The following is an 18,353-nucleotide window of genomic DNA, read 5'->3' on the forward strand; positions in this document are numbered from 1 at the left end:
GACCACGGCCATCGAGCGGCATGTCAGTTTCGCTCCGCTATCGGGTTATACCCCTCGATCAAGCCGCAACCCGGCCGAAGGACGGTATCCTGCCGACTCTACCGACTGTCCTTGACCCAGCCCTCATGACAGGGTTCCCACTCAAGTACAGCAAATTTGCGATACCGTTGACTCACCCCCAGGCAATCACTCTGGCTAGCGCGTAGCTAGTGAAACTGATAGAAAGTCCCACTCTAGGGATAGTATCGCCGGTGAATCCGAACGTTAACCACCAAACTGCGTATCATGATGATCGTGGAACATCCCTATCACAAATGTTAGATGGCTATACAAGTGTTGGGCTAACCATGTTCTCCGCGATGATCATAATTGGAAATTTCTATTCGAGGCACCCAATCCTACCGCGCCGATCAACCCTAGGCCAAATTTCCCCCACTATATGATGTCTCCGAGATTTGTAAAATGCAGGCCTCCTAGTACGAGAGATAACTTCACCAAATTGGGCTACCGGCTCTCTGCAAGGCATGGCACAAAATGACCATATAGCTTTACACGCCCTACTGGGTAATGGCTGATATTTTGTTACACTTCCGCTCAAAGTCAAGTCTAGATTGCGAAGGTATAGCCACTCTACCCACGATAGATTGCTGACTTAGTTTCTGTATCTGATAGTATCTGATATTCAATTCTTTTTGGTTTTTTGCTTCAGCCTCAAAATTTATTTAATTTCCAAAATCTCCTGTTTCTTTAAATGAGCTTTATTTCGTGCCAACTTGTAAACAGACTCGGTACATTCCAGCTGTCTTCCTTGTCCCAACCGTCGTCGTTTCCAAGCTAAGATAATCGAGTATTTACACTTAGGAACGTGGCTACAGGACAGGCTGGTATCAATGCCCAAGAATCCGTTTGATCAGATAACATTATCAGGCCCGCCAGCATTGGCCTCATACAGATATTTCTAGGCTACCGGTGTCTGCTAGTCAACTTGTTGTTGAATGTAAAGATAAATATCGATGGGCGCCGCAGGTAGTGGCTGCCTCTGAGGCAGAAAGATCGGTGTGGACTCCGGTCGAGTCCAATGTCAAATGGGTTCGGGTATCATCACAGTTACGGAGCTTATACTCAAATGGCCAGCTTATGTGGACGGCAGGTTATGACTAGACTTGAGCTTTCTTGTGATAGTAATGGTGAATGAATGAGCTCCTCTCAAACCAATCAGCAAAGGTACGGGCAATTCTTTCACTCATCCAGATGCTCAATAAAAATAAACCGTTCGCCAGCCTGCCAGCTAGGACCACGTTTCTAAAGAGATTTGATATACTTTTGAAAGATAGCTGTCCGTGTGCTTTTCAAGATCCGACCGGCTAAGAAGGGAGAAGAAGGCGATGAGATACATGCGAGACCCATGTGTGGAGTATATAATAGAGGAATGAACATGGATTCGATGGTTTGAGAAAGCAAGCAGGAAGGCTTGAGAAGTTGAAAAGGGCTGTTGTGGTACAGTGGCATCGAAACAACTACGGTGAAGTGTCGATAGCGCTTGTACGGTGTTCAGTAAATAGAAATGAGCCGTTCGGGACAGACCAATTAGTTAGGAGTCACTGGAAAGCATATTCTTACGCTGAGGCGTGTGACGGCTGATTGACCAACAAAGTACGAAGCATTGTTCGTTCTGTTAAATCACTTATTTATGGCTGAGGTTCGATCAGTCAGCTATTAATAGTTGTGCACCCTGCTGCGGGCGTCTGATCCTCCTCACCCTCACAATTCTTACATTTGGCAGCTCACCTGATCGATCTCAGTTTTAGTCTCGATTGACGGACCCTGGCCTTGCAGCAGGAGCTGGGGTGGAACGTAATCTTAAATAACTGGAAATATGTCGGACACACCGGTACAGTCACAGCGATCTTGACGACGGGTTAAATAAACAAGACAATCACAGTAGCTGCTCGGTGAAACGGGAAGAGCATGGAACGACACCAACAGCACAGCCAGGTAAATATGAATTTAACAGTCACCATCGTCACGTTCGTTTCTAGTGGGCCTAAATAGCAGAACAACTGACAATTTTGACAGCCGCCTCCATTTTCAATTCAGCTTCTGGCGAGCGGATTAGACGACTCAAGCATCACAGCTGAGAACAGAAATGACAAGCTCTGGGCCGTCTTCCCTGCGTCTTACCGCACTGGCGCTGATGACCTTGCTGCCCCGAGCCATGATTACATGGCCTGTATCGAAAAGGAGCTCGATGTGCATAGGCTGAATAGAATCTTTCAATGGCTGTGGGTGGTGGGCCGACCCATGCCGCCCCGACCTCTCCACTGCCAGCTCCTGCTTGGACGCGAAATACTCGTCACAGAACAGATGGACATGCATCTCGTCTGGACGGAGGGTCGGGTATACCTCAAACCCATCCCACGCTTCCTACTTGAACCCCATTTCTGGACTGAATATCTTTCCTGCCGGGACGGTTGCAGCTGCCTTTATCATGAGAGTGCCGTTGGTTCACTAGGGAGCGCCCGGGAGTGCTCCCATCGAAAGCTGCGGAAGTCTGCACTTGGATTCTTGTACACATATGCCGCACTGATCTCTCATGAGAGTGACTTTCATATTGCAAAGGACAAACGACTGCTCCCAGCCGACGAGAAGCACTTGACGTGGCAAGGGTGGAGGACTTTTGTTGAGCAACTCGACACGGCGTGCATCTACCCGAACATTAGCCTGCGATTCATTTACGGTGAGCTTCGCCTCAGCCGTCTGAATAACATATACCGTTTCACACAGCGCCCGTTGCTGGGTGGTTATACGAGACACTGGCACGAATACAAGACCTTCTTTCGGGACAATTTCACTTTGCTAGCATCTGCAACAGTATACATTGCTATCGTCCTCACTGCCATGCAAGTCGGATTGGAGACAAAAGGGCTTAGCGACAGCGCTTCGTTTCAGTCGGCATCATACGGTTTCACTGTTTTTTCCATTCTGGGGCCACTTGCAGCCACAGGCTGTATCCTCTTCTCGTTTTTCTATTTATTTGTGAACAATTTGGTGGCAGCTCTAGCTTACGAGAAAAAAAGGTTTCATCACATCAACGTCAGCTCCGGTGGACCGTAAGGTTCCTCGTGGCCAGGAGGTTGCTAGCACAAGTCGCAATCTTTTACGATGGTAGAATTCACTAAAGCCATCTGAGAGTTAAATTATAGGCGTGGGTATGCCGGAACTCAGGGGATGTACTAGCTAACTAGATTTAATATTTGCGATATTATCCGTTTTGTTCTCTTGAAGCAGCAATGAAGTATAATAAATACCCTTAAAACGTTTCTTGAAAGTTAGCGTGCTCTTTTAAGTTGAAATATAATTGAGGCGAGAACTCAGTCAGTACTGGGGCGAGTGGAGAGCGTGCGCATTACTCCTGTTGGGGGTGCGGATAACCATGCCTAGCCAGCAACCGTTCCCCGCGAAACGGATGCCAAGCCTGAAGCTCTTTGGCGGCTCCACCCTTTCCCTCTCGCTTCTTCAGCGCCGTTCGCTGGGCTCGCCACCCCTCACCCCGGCCCTCGTCCCCTCTCATGCCGTTTCGTTTGCTTCTCTTCGGCTTCAGGTCTGGCTCTTAGGTTTTATATTGAAATTAGTTTGCTTGGAACTTGACCCTGGTTGTGGTGGCTGCATCTCTTTCCAAAAAATTTTAAGGTCCCCACGGTTTTATGAACGCTTCCCTGCATCCGCTCCGACCATTATTACTACCTATTGCTGCTTTGATAGTATGGTTTAGAGCTTCATTCAGCCCAACCGCCGGATTCGATCAGATATATCTATACCTTCTTCGGTAAGCTACCCGTGGACATTTAAGCTCGAATGCTACTGACAAAGCTCTTGGACAGCACTGCTGTGACCATCGTCGTACCATTTTGAATGCGCTAGATATGCTAATTACTCTTTGAACTTTTGCACAGGAATAATATTATTTAATATTAGTTAATTCGCGCCTTCTCATCCCCTCTCTATTGATAATATCAAAAACCGAAAACCTGCAAGAAGAAGAGGCAAAGAGAAAGAGGGGAAAAAATCGGTACTGCATGCTTGCGACAGAATAGTGAATCAATCATAATGTGTCTCCCTCTTGCATAGCCATCCTGCATATAAGGTCTCAGTCGAGTCCACAAGTACAAGGAACGATGAGGCGACATAGTAGAGGGAGCGGCGGACCTGCTGTTGTAAGCAAATCCGCCGCTCTGGGCTCCGATCCAATGTCTCTCATACGAACTTTCAATTCAGAAACAAACCCATCTCGGCCCGTACGTCCCTCTCCCCTAGCTTCGTCGCAGATACAAGGAATGCCTCTCGATCTAATCGACCGAATACGTTCATTTCCTCTGTTTCAATCGACACCAGAATCATTCCTCGCTGAAATTGGCCTGCACCTGCGTCCGCAACTAAACTCCACGAACGATTACATTTTAACAGAGGGAGATGAGGCAAAGGCAATGTATTGGCTGGTTCGTGGAGCGGTTGTAGTCACCTCGCGGGACGGTGAAAGTGTGTATGCGGAGCTGAAGCCCGGTGCCTTCTTCGGAGAAATTGGAGTGCTAATGGACCGGCCTCGCACTGCCACCATAATTGCCCGCACCCGATGTTTACTTGTCGTGCTGACAAAGGATGATTTTAAAAAGATTCTTCCCCGCTTTCCAGAGGTAGAACAGACCATTAGAGAGGAAGCTGAGGAGAGGTTATTGATCTTGGAAAGGAAGAAGAAGGAGCCACTAATGCAAAATGATCCTCTCGGGACCCATAGGCGGGTGACAAAGAGAGTTCGCGATTCCTTTTCTGGAAGCTTCAGTTTTGACGAGGACGGCCACTGTTCGAGTAATATCAGCAAAAAACGCAAATCTCCTAGTCCTGGTTTAGCTGAGAATTCGAGTTCAAGCGCCTTAGCCAATGGGCTGGTCAATGTTCGATTATTGTTAAAAGAGCTACCTTTATTTGCCGGTCTCCCGTCCAATATTCTCCATTTTCTTGGCCTCAATGCGCACCCGCGAACATATCAACCTTTCACAGATATAATACGACAAGATTCGCAGGGACGCGAGATATATTTTATCGTACGTGGAGAGGTGGAGGTTCTAAATGAGCATCCAGATGGGCGTGGAGCGCGTCGGGGCACGGACGCTGAGGGCCGGCGTGAGGTCCAGGTCAAGGCTCGACTAAAGGCTGGACAGTATTTCGGGGAAGTTGTGAGCCTATCACTGGCTCCTCGCAGGACTGCCACGGTTCGCACGGTCACGTCTGTTGAATGTTTAATGATAAGCGCGGAGGTGCTCTCGGAATTTTGGGATCGATGTCCTCCCCGTATCCGGGAACAGATCGAACGCACAGCTCGGAAGCGCTTGGTCACTACGGACGGTGACGTCGAGATGGAGGATGTTGCTGCTGATGCAGTGCCTCCAATGGATGAACTCGTAATTAACGAGAACTTCCATGGCTCGGTTAGGAGGCAGTCAATGCCTCTACTCACGCTCACTGAAACAGAACTCGACAGTCCGCACAAGTCAACACGAATAGAAGATCGACCTATCCTAAAGCCCTCTGACCCTGACCCCTTCCTAATTATCGGCTTGGATAATGTACGATCTCGGTCTCGACGTGGCTCTCTTGCGCCAATCGTGCCTGATGGATCTTCGCTACCTCAAGATCAGCGACAGCAGTCTCCGGTGAGGCCTCAGTCCGGCGCAGCGTCCCCGCCAAAACCAACAACCTTTAACATCCCCAGCTCTGCCTTTTGCCCCACGCAGTCAACTACCTCACATCATGCCAAGCAATTAAGTAAATGCTACCTTAACGATGACATCCTAGTCTCTATATTCCAACATCTTGAACTTCACTATCTCCTTCGCCTCCGGGTCATCTCGCGTCACTGGTCTAACATGATTACCAAATCACCCCTACTTCTGCAATTTTTAGACCTCAGCTGCTACAACCGGAAGCTTACAGACGACATACTTTCAAATATCATTTGCCCCTTTATCGGCGACAGGCCTCGCTCTATCAACATGAATAATTGCTTTCATATCACGGATGAGGGTTTCAAGGCATTAGCAAATGCTTGTGGTGGAAATCTTATATCATTGAAGATGAAAAGTGTATGGGATGTAACAGCTTCTGCCATTTTGGATATGGCCAACAAAGCGAAATTTCTGCAGGAAATTGATCTGAGTAACTGCCGGAAAGTCAGCGACACGCTTTTAGCTAGGATTGTCGGGTGGACCGTGCCTAATCCTTCATTCGGACAGCACTTTCTGAACGGAAAATCCGTCCCCAATGCTAAGTGGGCGGGTGTAGGGCTAGTCCAGAACATCACTCTGCAGAATACCCCTGCCAGCGGAACGGTTGTGGGGTGCCCGGGTCTTAAACGCCTGGCTCTCTCATACTGCAAGCACGTCACAGATAATTCCATGCTTCATATAGCGTCCCACGCTGCGTCGCGGCTGGAAGAAGTCGACCTAACAAGATGCACGACGATAACTGATAAAGGCTTTCAGTTCTGGGGAAATGCGCAGTTCCTTCGACTACGGAAGCTTTGCTTGGCAGACTGCACATACTTAACCGATAATGCTATCGTGTACCTAACCAACGCAGCGAAAGGGTTACAGGAGCTTGACTTGGTAAGTCTAATTCACCAACATAGCAACATAGTTTATCTTTAATCGTTATAGTACTGGAAGACTAACAATATTGAAGTCCTTTTGCTGCGCCCTTTCCGATACAGCCACTGAAGTGTTAGCACTAGGCTGCCCGCAATTGACGCATCTCAATTTATCCTTCTGCGGCTCAGCGGTTTCAGATCCTTCTCTGCGCTCTATTGGCTTGCATCTTCTCCTTCTGCAAGAGCTGTCGGTCCGTGGGTGCGTGCGGGTTACCGGCACGGGCGTTGAATCTGTCCTCGATGGATGTAACTTCCTTCGTGTTTTTGATGTTAGCCAGTGCAAAAACCTAACGCCGTGGCTAGATTATGGCTTTCATAGGAAGTATGGAGATAAGATACGGTATGAGACAATTTCCAAGAATGGTAAACTGGTTCGATGACAGGGCACAGGGATACAGTTCTATCAAGTCGTGTATCCTTCACTCCCTTGACGGCCATCCCACCCTAGTAGCTCCTTCCTTTCTATTTTTAACCCCCCATTGATATTCTCTCCTCTTCTTTTTCGGATAATAGTTTACTATCTCCTGATCATTTATTCCCAGTGGCCCCTCTTCTTTTCACGACACTTAGGTTTTGTAGAAGCTGCCGCGGAAAAATCATTTTGGCTTTGACACAAATACCCGACCTGTATTGTTGGATACGAATTTGGTTTCCCTCCCCAATATCTACTGGTTATTTTTTCTGCTCTTTTGGATTTTTTTAAACTTACGACAGACATGATATCCGCACCACCTGTTTACTTCTTCATTTCCTCTTCATTCCCCCCTCCTGTTTTTTTTTGGTTTGTTTATTGCATACACAACTATATAGTTGGTGTCCGAGCCATCTGTCGAGGACGTCGGAATGCTCTACTGTTTCTACCGCAATGGAGCCTTGTTGTTCCTAGTTCTCACTGTTTTCCTGGCGTTTAATAGAGGACGGATTTCACGGAAAACTCGTTGATCAGCATATCTGGTTTCTGGATTTCAGTGAACTGTTGCCAATTGACAGATGCTCACATCCTTGCATTTTAATTTTCTATTTTTTTTTTCTCGCCCCCTCAAAGTCAATATGTTCTCTTTCTCCCCTTGTGCTCCTTTCTGTATACTTTGTTGCGAGTAAAAGAATTTTCCTTTTTTTCCCTGTTTTTTCCATCTTTTTCTTTTCTTTTCTTTTCTTTTCTTTTCTTTTCTTTTCTTTTCTTTTCTTTTCTTTTCTTTTCTTTTCTTTTCTTTTCTTTTTTTTTCATCATAACGCTACCATTTAAGTTTGTTCATTGGTGAATTTCTCAAGCGGTAACTCCCTTGAACTCTCAGCCTTGGTGAGGCAATAAATGTTTAGAGGAAGCTCGAGAGTATTAATAAAAATACCACACCATCTCGTGGTGTTTTGAAGAGTTTGAGGCTTTTGTTGTCCCTTTACTTTCACGCCGCCGCGTGCCAAAGAAAGAAAGAGAGCACAAGAGAAAAACCAAAAGGCGAAGAACAAAATGGCATTGTTTTCTTTCCTTCTAAAACAAATGCCATTGTGTAAGTGGACAAAGAAAATGCACAACTCTCCCTCTGCTGAAGTTGTGCACATCATGAGCTGTCAAAGAATATCAAATATGTCAGGGGAATTTGGCCTGAGACAGAAAAAAAGAGATATTCGATACCTGGAAAATTTTTGATTCTACAATCTTTCACTTGGGTGCTTAAAGGAGAATAAGCAGAAAAAGCTTATCGAGTCGTTTCTATTGTTGTTTTGTCAAAGACATATCAACTTTCTCCTACATACTATACTCACTTCCATCTCAACCCCCTTTCAACCAGAGAACTCCATAATGTTTTGAAATATTTTATTTCTTTTTTGCCATTTTCTTCCATGTCTTCCCTATATAATTTAACTGCAGGAAAGTTCCGATATGAAACTCATTATCTATTCACCAGAAATCGTTCCTGGAAGTGGAGTATATATCAGCTTCAATTTGCCCTCGACTATGTTGCGTTATTCTCCATTTCCCATTTTCATTGCTTTGAATCTTACTCTCTAGAAATACATGCCAGGCGCAAATTAGGCAATATCCCCTATCTCTTGAATAATCTTTCAAGTTATCTTTTATATTTTCTTTCCTATTTATTTATCTTTTACTTACTTCTGGCTATACTGCCCTGCACCCCAACTTTTCCGGAAATTTCACTCCCCACACCCCATCCACTATCAAGTTGAATGATGGCACCCTCCCCGAACAATCCTGAGGACATTAACAATTCTCCGGGCGATAGCCTAAACTGGCCCGATATCGTGGATTTTGGGCAGGAGTCGACGAATGACCCCCAATTATCAACAGCTACCCCTAGGCATGATCGAGATTCTCCTGAGCAAGAGCAGAAAGTACCCGTTACAGGACCAGCTGCTCGTGCGCCCAAAAAAGCCCAAAAGCGAATATTCAGTGAAACAGATACTCAAGAAGAGCCGCGTGACGACTCAAAGAAGCACAAATTAAACATCGATCAGGATGTTAATGTGTACAACATTAGACAGCACGTGGAGACGGCCTTGAAGGTGGAAAGGTTACGTGCTAGGAAAAAAGAGGAACGACGCCGGAAAAAACCCACAGATGTAAAAGAGCATACGGAATATAAGAATACAGAAGATGAGGCTACAGAAGATGAGCTGGAGTCAGAAGACGAGCTACAAGAAAACAATCGACAAGAAGACCTGTCAGAGTGGGGGGTGTTGGGTGTGGGGCCGCCGAAGTCGGATGAGCTCGAGGCTATTGAGGAGTGGCACAAGAAGAGGATTGAATCGGATAGGATCGCGAGGGACGAACGGAGGAAGAAGAGCGAGGAGGAGGAGAACAAGGCGAAGGAGGGGGGCGAGGACAAGGACAAGGACAAGGAGAAGAAGAAGGAGAAGAAGAAGAAGGAACCACGAACAATTGAGGCATGCAACCATTGCAAGGTATGTGTTATACAGCTTGTGTCTAATTTGCGTATTTTTTTTATTTCACCTCCCTGTAGCCTCAACTCTTCTCTTGTTCTGCCATATCTGACAATCAGCAAACTAGGACAAAAAAATTAAATGCAGCGCCAATAGAAAAAAGTGCAAACCGTGTAGGGATGCAAAGAAGGATTGTTTTTTTTCTCACCCTGCATTGGGTGAACCGTGGAAACGGGAATGGCCTGTACATCGATATGGAGAGGTAGAAGCCGAGCGGGACTACTATCGCAAAAAAGTAAAACATCTTGAACTGCTTGTCGATTTTCTACAACCGAGGGCTGTACTGGGCCCACGAGACAAACGCCAAATTGACGAATGGGAAACAAAGCAGGAAGCAGCGGACATTGAGAGAAAATGCGTCATGGAGGAACGACGAACGAGCCGAAGGAAGTATAAGCAAAAGTATCTTGAGCGGAAAAAAGAGAAACTCGAGAAACTCGAGAAACCCAAACAAAAGGGAGGCGTAATCGAAGATCCCGCACAAGCAGGGACACAGAAAAGACAACTTAATAAACAACACCTGCAGCGACAGCCGCCCAGTTCAGCAGTAAGAGTCCCATTATTTTTTCACAAAGAGCGATTGTTCCTAATTCCTGTTACTGACTCGTAAAACCTAGGAGAGGCCAGTTATTAATGACCCGAATGAAACACAAGTTAGCCATGTGCCGAGCTACACACAAAATCCTTATTCTAACTATGCAGGTGTGTAGATCCTATCACAAATATGGTTTTCCGACTCAGCTCCTCAATATCGTTGGACTTCTGAAGAGAGCTAATAAATTTTTCTTTCCAGAACCGCCCAGTTTCTCCGAGCAATGGTGGGCCCCATTGCCTACTGACAGGAGCGATGATGAGCTCGACGCAGCACTTACAAACCCCGTCACACGAAGACGGCCACAGCGGCAGCCGCAGTCCCGGCCGCCGCGTGCAAGACCTAGTGGGCAACGGCCCGGGCAGGCTCGCCCCACGGTGCAAAGCATTGATTCTCAGGCAACACGGGACACGGGTAACCCACATGTTCCCTCATACCTAGAGTTCCAGCCGCAGCCGCAACAGCAGCCACCATACGGACGAAGAGAGGGAGCACAGCCTGAGCAGACCTTTCAGACACCCTCACCACCGTTTGATGATCCTTCCCGGTCGTCCTTCTTGTGAAGGCGATCCTCCTTTGAAAAAGGACATTTTTTTATTTTTTATTTATATATTTATTAATTTTGAACCTGGCTCCCACTGTGATGATGATAAGATCATAATACGCAATTGGGGAAAAGAGCGTCGCCGGCAACTTGTATAATTACTAGGCAGGAAGACAGGAGTGCTGGTAAGCATTTTAATAGTTCTTCTGTTTACCCTTTTGCAGATTCCTCATCTTCCCCTCCATCCACTTCATCCAGATTTCAGATCCTTGGCTAATTCTTGACGCCATTGTCGGTTACTCTCACAGATTATGAATCTCCTGTTAGCTGATTGACTCCTTGGATATTTTATGGGAATCTGCTTCATTTTTTCTTCTTCAAATTCCCTGGTTTGAATTGTTTGGTTTGTTGTACTTTCTTTTGTTTTCTTACATGCAGCTGGCATTGTTTCGGGCATGTCTCTTGTCTTATATATGTCGCCCTTTTCTTTTTCTTTTTCTTTTTCTTTTTTTCTTTTTTCTTTTTTTGTTCATTAATGTCCTTATTCTCATATTTTTGTTGTACAGTACATACATGGCTGGGTGGGTGGCTTCAAGTGCATAGCCTTCAGAGAATGGCAGGAGTTTTGGGATAAAGATGTTGTAATCATTGGCGTGGGCAATGCTATTATTTTCATCCATGCAAACAAACTCTCAGAGAAATGTCCCTTACGTATAGAGTGAGAAGAAATATGTTGTGTAAAATGGGTTGTAGATAATGAAGAACATAGCCAAATCCACTTGGGGATAATAAAACATGTTAGAGGCTTGACATGGAAGGGTAGGTCTTCAAGAAGAGTTATATAAACTGAGGCACAAGGCTCGAATTGAGGAACTACATTTGTTAATATAAGTGAAAGAGATGTTAAAAGCATACATTGAACAGTATGAGTATTCAATATTTTAAGGGGCCATTAGCATTATTTGCATCTAGAGACCACTCGACCAACCGGTTGATCCACGTAAAACTGGAAATGAATACCATAGCCTACAGGCCTGTATAACCAACCACCAAAATAATATCTATATATATATATATATACAGTCATGAGTCATAGCCAACAAGCTGGATTACTGAAAATGTCATGGGTCAATGCGATTTCGCGCTGGCCTGCTTTTTCCAAACACAACAAATCCCTTTGCTCTCGCACCACTCTCTCACAACTCCGGCACCGACCTCCCGATCCTCTCCGATGAGGCCAAATCCACCGGTGTTGAGCCATGCAGCTAGATCTTCGAGCTGAATCGGGTCATACATGAGAATTTTCTCATACCATGTAGGCTGTTTCAACCCTTTGAACGCTCTAATTCGAGGTTGAGATTGAACTGCTTTCGTGATCTGGCTAGAAAGGCTTGGCAGATTCGTGGTAGAGGATACAGAAATGGAAGACTTTGCGGAACGTATGGCCATTTGAGTCGTAGGAGCATGTATTTCATCACAATCCTGCGGGTGGTGCAATGTGCCGTTCCCATTAGAGCTATGAGAAGGTGATAGCGGAAGGGCTTCTCCAACAGAGTCGCTTGATTGATCATCGTCTATGAGGATTGCGCATGGAGATACAAAACGCTTCATAGGCAACTTCGATGTTATTCTTGGACCTTCATTTGATAAAGAAAAACTCTTTGGTTCCTGAGACTTCACCGAGGTTTTCGCCAGCCGTTTTTTGGGAGACCGTGTGATGACGAAGGAAATCGAATCAGACCGTGGCTTGAGGCCTAATAGTTGCCTTTCCGCAAGATCATCTCCCTGGCTCTTATGATTGCGCTGATTCGGCTTTGGCTCGAGCTTCGATGACTTAGATTGGTTTTCCCAGCACTTTTCAAGGAGAGAGATCATCTTATCCCTACTCTTGATAGGTTTAAAGCCATATGCAGCAACCTGCTTCGCCAATTCTGATGTTGTAAACCCGCCGAATATAGGTTTATCCGGAGGAGGACGCTCAAGCATTGCTTCTGAAATATTTGCAGGGGTTTGGGAATTGAGTTTCGCGTTAGTAGACTCCAGATTCTCTCTGTAGACGAGATCGTCTTCTGCTAGGGAGGGTTCGTTCATGTTATCCAATTCGCGCGTATCAATATTCGCCGCTAATGTGCGAGTATCTTTCTCAACGTCAATCACATTTTGTCCAGAAAGATCCCGAATACCTGTTTTCCGTTTATATTTGGCCGCGGGGGTAGAAACCTCGATTGAACGCTCCGATAAATCTATTTCATCAACCTGGAGGACAGCCCCTGTTAAATCTCTAGAGCTCGCAGACCAAAGATTCTTCGAACTGGATAATCGAAATAAACTCGAGCCCAGACCTTTGGAAACCGCTGGCCTCGGAACAACATTGCTTTTATTTATCGAGTCCGCGGTGTGTTGTATTTCTTCATCCTGGTCTTCCGAATGGCCATGTTCTAACTGGCTTGAAGTCCCAAATAACAATTCTTGTCCGTCAAATGATTTGAAAGCCTCAAGTGGGGGAACTACCTTAAATACCGGAGGTCCATTCCCATTCTTTAAAGTATCTGACTTCCCTCTAGCTGCATTTGCACGTTCCGTCCCCGATGTTCGTTTCGTTACGCCCATTTTCTTGTTTTTCCCGGAGTTCACAGTTTCAATGCGATCCAAATCGGCTGTTTGATCTACCACACTATACTTAGCAGTAACGTATGATGTGAGTGTAGTTAATTTTGCCTTCTGCGGCTTTTTGACTTTCACTCTCTGTTGCTTTGAAGAGATGCTCTGAGAATCATTAGTGGCGGGCCTACTTTCGGTCGGAGTTTGAATGCCTGAGGCGCTATAAAAATTCTGAAGCTGCAACACAGTTAGCAAGCGTTCCAAGGCAAAAGATAACTGCAAAAAACTGGCATAATACCTCCATCAGACGTTTTGTCGTGGGTCCATTATCGCAAGTCTCCGGCATTGGCGCTAGTGATGTATTTACTACTCCGCTGAATCCGTAATTAGAGAGCAGCGTCCCAGCGCTGTGCGTCCTAATTACGCTCTTGCCGCAAGATGAGGAGTGAACCTCAGCCAAATCAACCATTGGTATCGGCCCCTCTTTCGTAGGAGTCCAATCGAGCCTTCTTTTGGTGGCTTTTTCGAGCTGTAATCCGCCCGTTTGTCGCTCCAGTTCATTATCCGTGTTATCGCCAACAGATGGCGCTTTATTGTCGCAAGGTTTTGATGGCGGAATTTTCGCGTCTAGCTTGAGGTCCCCAGGAGATTTTACTTTCGAAACATGTCCATGCAACCTTCTCTCTGCTACGCCATCTTGTTTCCTTGTGCGTTTCGCTGTCGCCGCTTTCTTCTTTCGCGTCTTTGGGCTAACAATGAGCCGATCGCCATCCACGGTTTGGATTTCTGTCTGTGTGGCCATTTTATGGCTCGCTGTTCTTTGTCCGTGTCTCATTGTACTCGCAGGTTTAGCTTTTGATCCAGTTATAGATTTATCCTGCCTCTTGGGGCTATCTACTACGAGGGAACTATTTTGAATAACTTCAAGGCAAGTTGTCTTGGCTCCATCCATTTGCAAATTTGATATTTTGTGAGATGGTGATTTCGACAGGCTTGTCAATAACGTCGAAGGAGATGGGGGGCTGAAAGGTGACGACGGTTCAATGACCTCTGCACTAATCGGAGATGAGTGGACACTGATAGGAGTAACAAAGCGCGCAGAGCTTCGGCCGTTAGATGGTGGCGTGTTGGATTGACTTGCTATGGCAGCGTTATCCATTGTTCCGGAAACATATATAGGAGTATGGATGACTTGTAAAAAATCTCCAAGGTAGTCATCATCTATTAGAGCTGTAGCGCTGGTTGGAGTATTCGATGATTCGATGTCGATTTGAATGTCTGACGTCGAGTTTCTGGAACTGACAAGGAAATCTTGGCGCAAATTGAGATATTGCCCGATTGGGTCAGAGTGGCTTGCTGGCCGGGCAACCACGATCTACTGTCTTGCGCGCAATGAAAAACTACGAAGTCTGTTTGCTGTATATACTACGTAGATGGATGTGTGGAGGAGTTGTTGCTTGAATAATTGTAACTCAGTTAGAACTATAATATCTTGTATTTAGCGGTGTTTCTACCGATTGCCTCTATTCTTCCCACATTTGCTGGGGTTATTTATTTTGCCCATGCACTTATCTGGCTAGCCCACGTTGTTGCTGGCCTGATTATGGGACCTACTCAATTTCCTCCCGGGCGAGCTGCAACAATGAGCCACGGTCAAATACCAAGAAAAAGGCCCAAGCTCCTGCCACCATACAACACCGCGGCTGGTTCGCCAAAAAGAGAAAGAAGAACCCTCAAAGTATCGTATATAGTTTGACTGAAGGCCTGTCTGCTGCCACGAGAAACCATTATATATCCCTCAAGAAGGATATTCCTTACACAGCTCAGAATGCAAACCACAGGATCATCGTTAAATCGTGCGCGGTGGTGAGGCAATCGAAGCTTGCAAAAGGAATCCAACCGAAAGCCGAAGCCTTGAGACGGGAAAATATCCTTCGATACCCTTCAACAATTTTTCAAGTCGAAGTCAGGCAACATCAGGATCAATCACGACCCTCTCAAAGCCATGAGGCCAAGAATGGTCCTCTCGAGATCTCTCATTTCAATCCCCGCTGGCGTCTTGGAGGACTTCTGGCCAGCCTTGCCTGCTTCAACCTTCGGCGCCTGATTCACATTCCCAGAACCCAACTTATATGCCTTCCGAATCTTCCCAATATCTGACACCAGACGGAGGTTGTCGTTATCGAAATTAAGCGAGATTCCTTTGATCACTTTCTCCAGATGCTGAGCTACGGACGCATTTGTCACCTCTGGTGACGTGGAAACTTTTACCACTAATAAGTCCTTGGTGGTATCCGTCAACCCAAATTTGCGAAAGGATTCTGCAATCTACCGAGCAGTCAGTAACACTCATCTAATCAAAGGAAACATTAGAAGGACGGACATTATTGTTAGCGCTGAGAGAATATACTATTTCGGAATGAACATTCTTCGACTTCAGTCGGTTATTTTGGTGGTCATTAACTGCTCTGAACACAGCCGCAAGCAGGTGGGTGGTGGAGAGTATCTATAGGTCTTTGGTTAGATTTTTAAGGGAACCAGATACCCCTCGCGTGCGGGGCCACTTGATGGGGCAATAATCCCACCGTTGCAGCATCGATGAAGGCATATTCGAATTCAGTATTTCCAGAAAAGAGCTGCTCCCTTAAAAACGATGCATTTTCGAGATCTCGATATAACGCGATATGCACTGGACAGTTCGAGGGAACATGAAAAAGCTGGATGGTCTGAACGGAGGGCATGTTGAAAGGATTGTATAAGTTCGTGCCTCACATTCAAGGAGAAATATTGTTGTTAAAAGCGACCAAAACCAACCGCATGGCCTCTAATATGACTTAAGGTTGTACAGTACATCAAAACAGTAAATTCATCAGCAAGCCCAGTAATAGTTATCCCCACACTCGTTGAAGTATTTTCTTGGCAAAATACGTCACGTGATAATTGCATCATTTCTGGAATATTCCGGATCCCGTGATTTATTGATGGATATCCAGCTCTTTCAGCCTTCAAGTTCTGTCTTCCTGCATCGATCAAGAATCCATCCTCATCTCGATCTCCTTATTAGCCATGATTTTTGTTCTCCGCCGGCCGTTCGCCGTCTCCACGGCTTTCAAACATATTCCAAAGTCATCAAATACGACCTCTCGGTTCATTCATAGCTTTCCCTTCAAACAAGAGCCATCCTCTAGGACTCAGCAAGGGACTTCCACCTTCTCACGATTCCACCAAACATATCAAAATGCTTTCCGCCGAACATACCGGCAAATACCCTACCAAGCAGCGCAAACGTCAGGAAACTTGACGCAGAAGCTGCTGTATGGTGCTGCTATCGTGGGAGGCACCATCGTTGTGACAAACATGATCTTCAACCGCGAAACCAGAGAAGATGGCGCCATGCCACTCTTCGAGAGACAATATCTGAATCAAACCTTTATGCACACCGGCCTTGGTATCGGAATAATCGGCATCGCAGCACGCGCTCTACACACATCTGGCTGGTCCTACAGGCTGATGGCTACGAACCCGTGGGCAGTTGTCGGGCTGAGTTTGGTAGCTAGCATCGGGACGATGTATGGGACATTTTACACAGCTCCTGAGAAGTAAGTAGGAATGAATTCTTATCTCCTCCTCCTCCTCCTCTTCCTCCTCCTTCTCCTCTGCCATCCGCCATCTTTCCCCTAACGAGACTAACATGTTCAAACAGCTATGTCCAGAAATACGCACTCTGGGGCGCCTTCAACCTAACCCAAGCCGCCGTCCTCTCCCCGCTAATGTTCATGTCCCCCGCCCTCCTCGCCCGCGCCGGCCTCTACACAGTTGGCATGATGGGCTCCATCGCCTTCGTCGGCGCAACGGCCAAGCAAGAGAAATACCTCTATCTCGGCGGCCCCTTGCTTGCCGGCGTTGCCGTCGTGGCCGTGTCTGGTCTTGCGCCGCTCGTACTCCCCGCTACAGCGGCCCGATCACTCATGTGGTCTGAGCGCATCTGGCTCTACGGCGGTCTCGCGGTCTTTGGCGGCTTCACCCTCTATGACGTCCAGAAAATCCTGCACCATGCCCGCATGGCGGAGCGGGGCCTGATTAAGAAGGATGTGGTTAATGAGAGCATTAGCCTTGAGTTGGATTTCTTGAATATTTTCATTCGGATGGTGCAAATTCTTGGTATGAGGGGTAATAACCGGAAGTAGAAACTTCGCTTCGAAGAATGATAGGTTGGAGATTGGGGGCGTAGACGCCAAAGAAATGATGGATGTTCGATTCCCTCTGTCCATGCAGCCATCGAAGACATTCTGGAACAATAGAACTTCCGAAAAGATACGGACTTCCCATATATATTTGCTACGGTCCTCCCCACTATTTCTTGTGCTCTTTCTCGTCAAGCCGAGACAGCGAAGTGTGGAAAAAAGAAAAATCTCCCGTCACTCTATTTTTTTTTCAACAAGAACCATAAAACATACTTAAGAACTCTACCTAATAGAAAACATTATCTTCATGTATATAGCTACCTTTTTTTTCCCCCTTTTCTCCTTGCTGGTGTGTTTGAATGACACTGCTGTACAATACAACGCCTATACAATAGTTTCAAGACTGCAAACCTTCATTGATATTAAAACACAAGAACAACTTTATCACACAAGATTGCTCCAAACCACAGGAAAACGGATATGAGGCCTTTGTAATTATATATATATATTTATACATTTTCTCGTACATAAAAGAACAAAAAAACAAAAGAGGGAGGGGTGGGAAGATCATGAAATTAAAAAGAAAATGAAATATTTCATAACAACCGATGATAATATCATGCCGCAAAACATTGAGGGGGAAGATCTGATTCATTCCTATTTGCAAGTTGCCCGTGCCTGCCCGCGCCCTCGTCCTCTCGCGCGCCCAGTGCCAAGGCCAAGCGGACACGCGCGTTACGAAGACAATTCCAACGAGGTATAGAGCACGGA

The 18,353-nt window shown here is 46.1% G+C and overlaps 6 protein-coding genes across 7 annotated transcripts; 4 read left to right on the plus strand and 2 right to left on the minus strand.

The window, feature by feature from the left end:
* The first annotated feature begins 1,895 nt into the window (after nt 1-1,895).
* On the plus strand, nt 1,896-3,313 carry BDBG_04669 (uncharacterized protein). The gene is made up of 2 exons (XM_002624759.2): nt 1,896-1,995; nt 2,077-3,313. The coding sequence occupies exons 1-2, from the start codon at nt 1,969-1,971 to the stop codon at nt 3,112-3,114; spliced, it is 1,065 nt and encodes a 354-aa protein (XP_002624805.1). The 5' UTR covers nt 1,896-1,968; the 3' UTR covers nt 3,115-3,313.
* A 146-nt stretch (nt 3,314-3,459) lies between these two features.
* Nucleotides 3,460-7,871, plus strand: BDBG_04670. 2 transcript variants are annotated; one of them, XM_002624760.2, is made up of 3 exons: nt 3,460-3,826; nt 3,954-6,659; nt 6,736-7,871. In XM_002624760.2, exons 2-3 carry the CDS (start codon nt 4,176-4,178, stop codon nt 7,078-7,080), a joined length of 2,829 nt encoding a protein of 942 aa, XP_002624806.1. In that variant the 5' UTR covers nt 3,460-3,826; nt 3,954-4,175; the 3' UTR covers nt 7,081-7,871. The 2 variants fall into 2 exon arrangements, with proteins under 2 accessions (XP_002624806.1, XP_031578649.1); XM_031721785.1 differs by having other exon boundaries at nt 3,882-6,659; nt 6,736-7,859.
* A 1,019-nt stretch (nt 7,872-8,890) lies between these two features.
* On the plus strand, nt 8,891-10,942 carry BDBG_04671 (uncharacterized protein; the record flags this gene model as incomplete). Its single annotated transcript, XM_002624761.2, has 4 exons — nt 8,891-9,622; nt 9,729-10,208; nt 10,279-10,363; nt 10,455-10,942. The coding sequence occupies 4 exons, from the start codon at nt 8,891-8,893 to the stop codon at nt 10,814-10,816; spliced, it is 1,659 nt and encodes a 552-aa protein (XP_002624807.1). The 3' UTR covers nt 10,817-10,942.
* Nucleotides 10,943-11,337: 395 nt separating this feature from the next.
* Nucleotides 11,338-14,685, minus strand: BDBG_04672 (structure-specific endonuclease subunit SLX4). The gene is made up of 2 exons (XM_002624762.2): nt 13,697-14,685; nt 11,338-13,635 (listed from the first exon to the last, which is right to left on the minus strand). Exons 1-2 carry the CDS (start codon nt 14,555-14,557, stop codon nt 11,926-11,928), a joined length of 2,571 nt encoding a protein of 856 aa, XP_002624808.1. The 5' UTR covers nt 14,558-14,685; the 3' UTR covers nt 11,338-11,925.
* Nucleotides 14,686-14,829: 144 nt separating this feature from the next.
* Nucleotides 14,830-16,319, minus strand: BDBG_04673 (protein cgi121). The gene is made up of 3 exons (XM_031721786.1): nt 15,984-16,319; nt 15,782-15,904; nt 14,830-15,726 (listed from the first exon to the last, which is right to left on the minus strand). The coding sequence occupies exons 1-3, from the start codon at nt 16,137-16,139 to the stop codon at nt 15,385-15,387; spliced, it is 621 nt and encodes a 206-aa protein (XP_031578650.1). The 5' UTR covers nt 16,140-16,319; the 3' UTR covers nt 14,830-15,384.
* An 11-nt stretch (nt 16,320-16,330) lies between these two features.
* BDBG_04674 (bax Inhibitor family protein) lies at nt 16,331-18,187 on the plus strand. The gene is made up of 2 exons (XM_002624764.2): nt 16,331-16,997; nt 17,102-18,187. Exons 1-2 carry the CDS (start codon nt 16,465-16,467, stop codon nt 17,583-17,585), a joined length of 1,017 nt encoding a protein of 338 aa, XP_002624810.1. The 5' UTR covers nt 16,331-16,464; the 3' UTR covers nt 17,586-18,187.
* Nucleotides 18,188-18,353: the final 166 nt, after the last annotated feature.

This window comes from Blastomyces gilchristii (genome assembly GCF_000003855.2).
Source record: "Blastomyces gilchristii SLH14081 genomic scaffold supercont1.9, whole genome shotgun sequence".
NCBI classification, from domain to species: Eukaryota; Fungi; Ascomycota; class Eurotiomycetes; order Onygenales; family Ajellomycetaceae; genus Blastomyces; species Blastomyces gilchristii.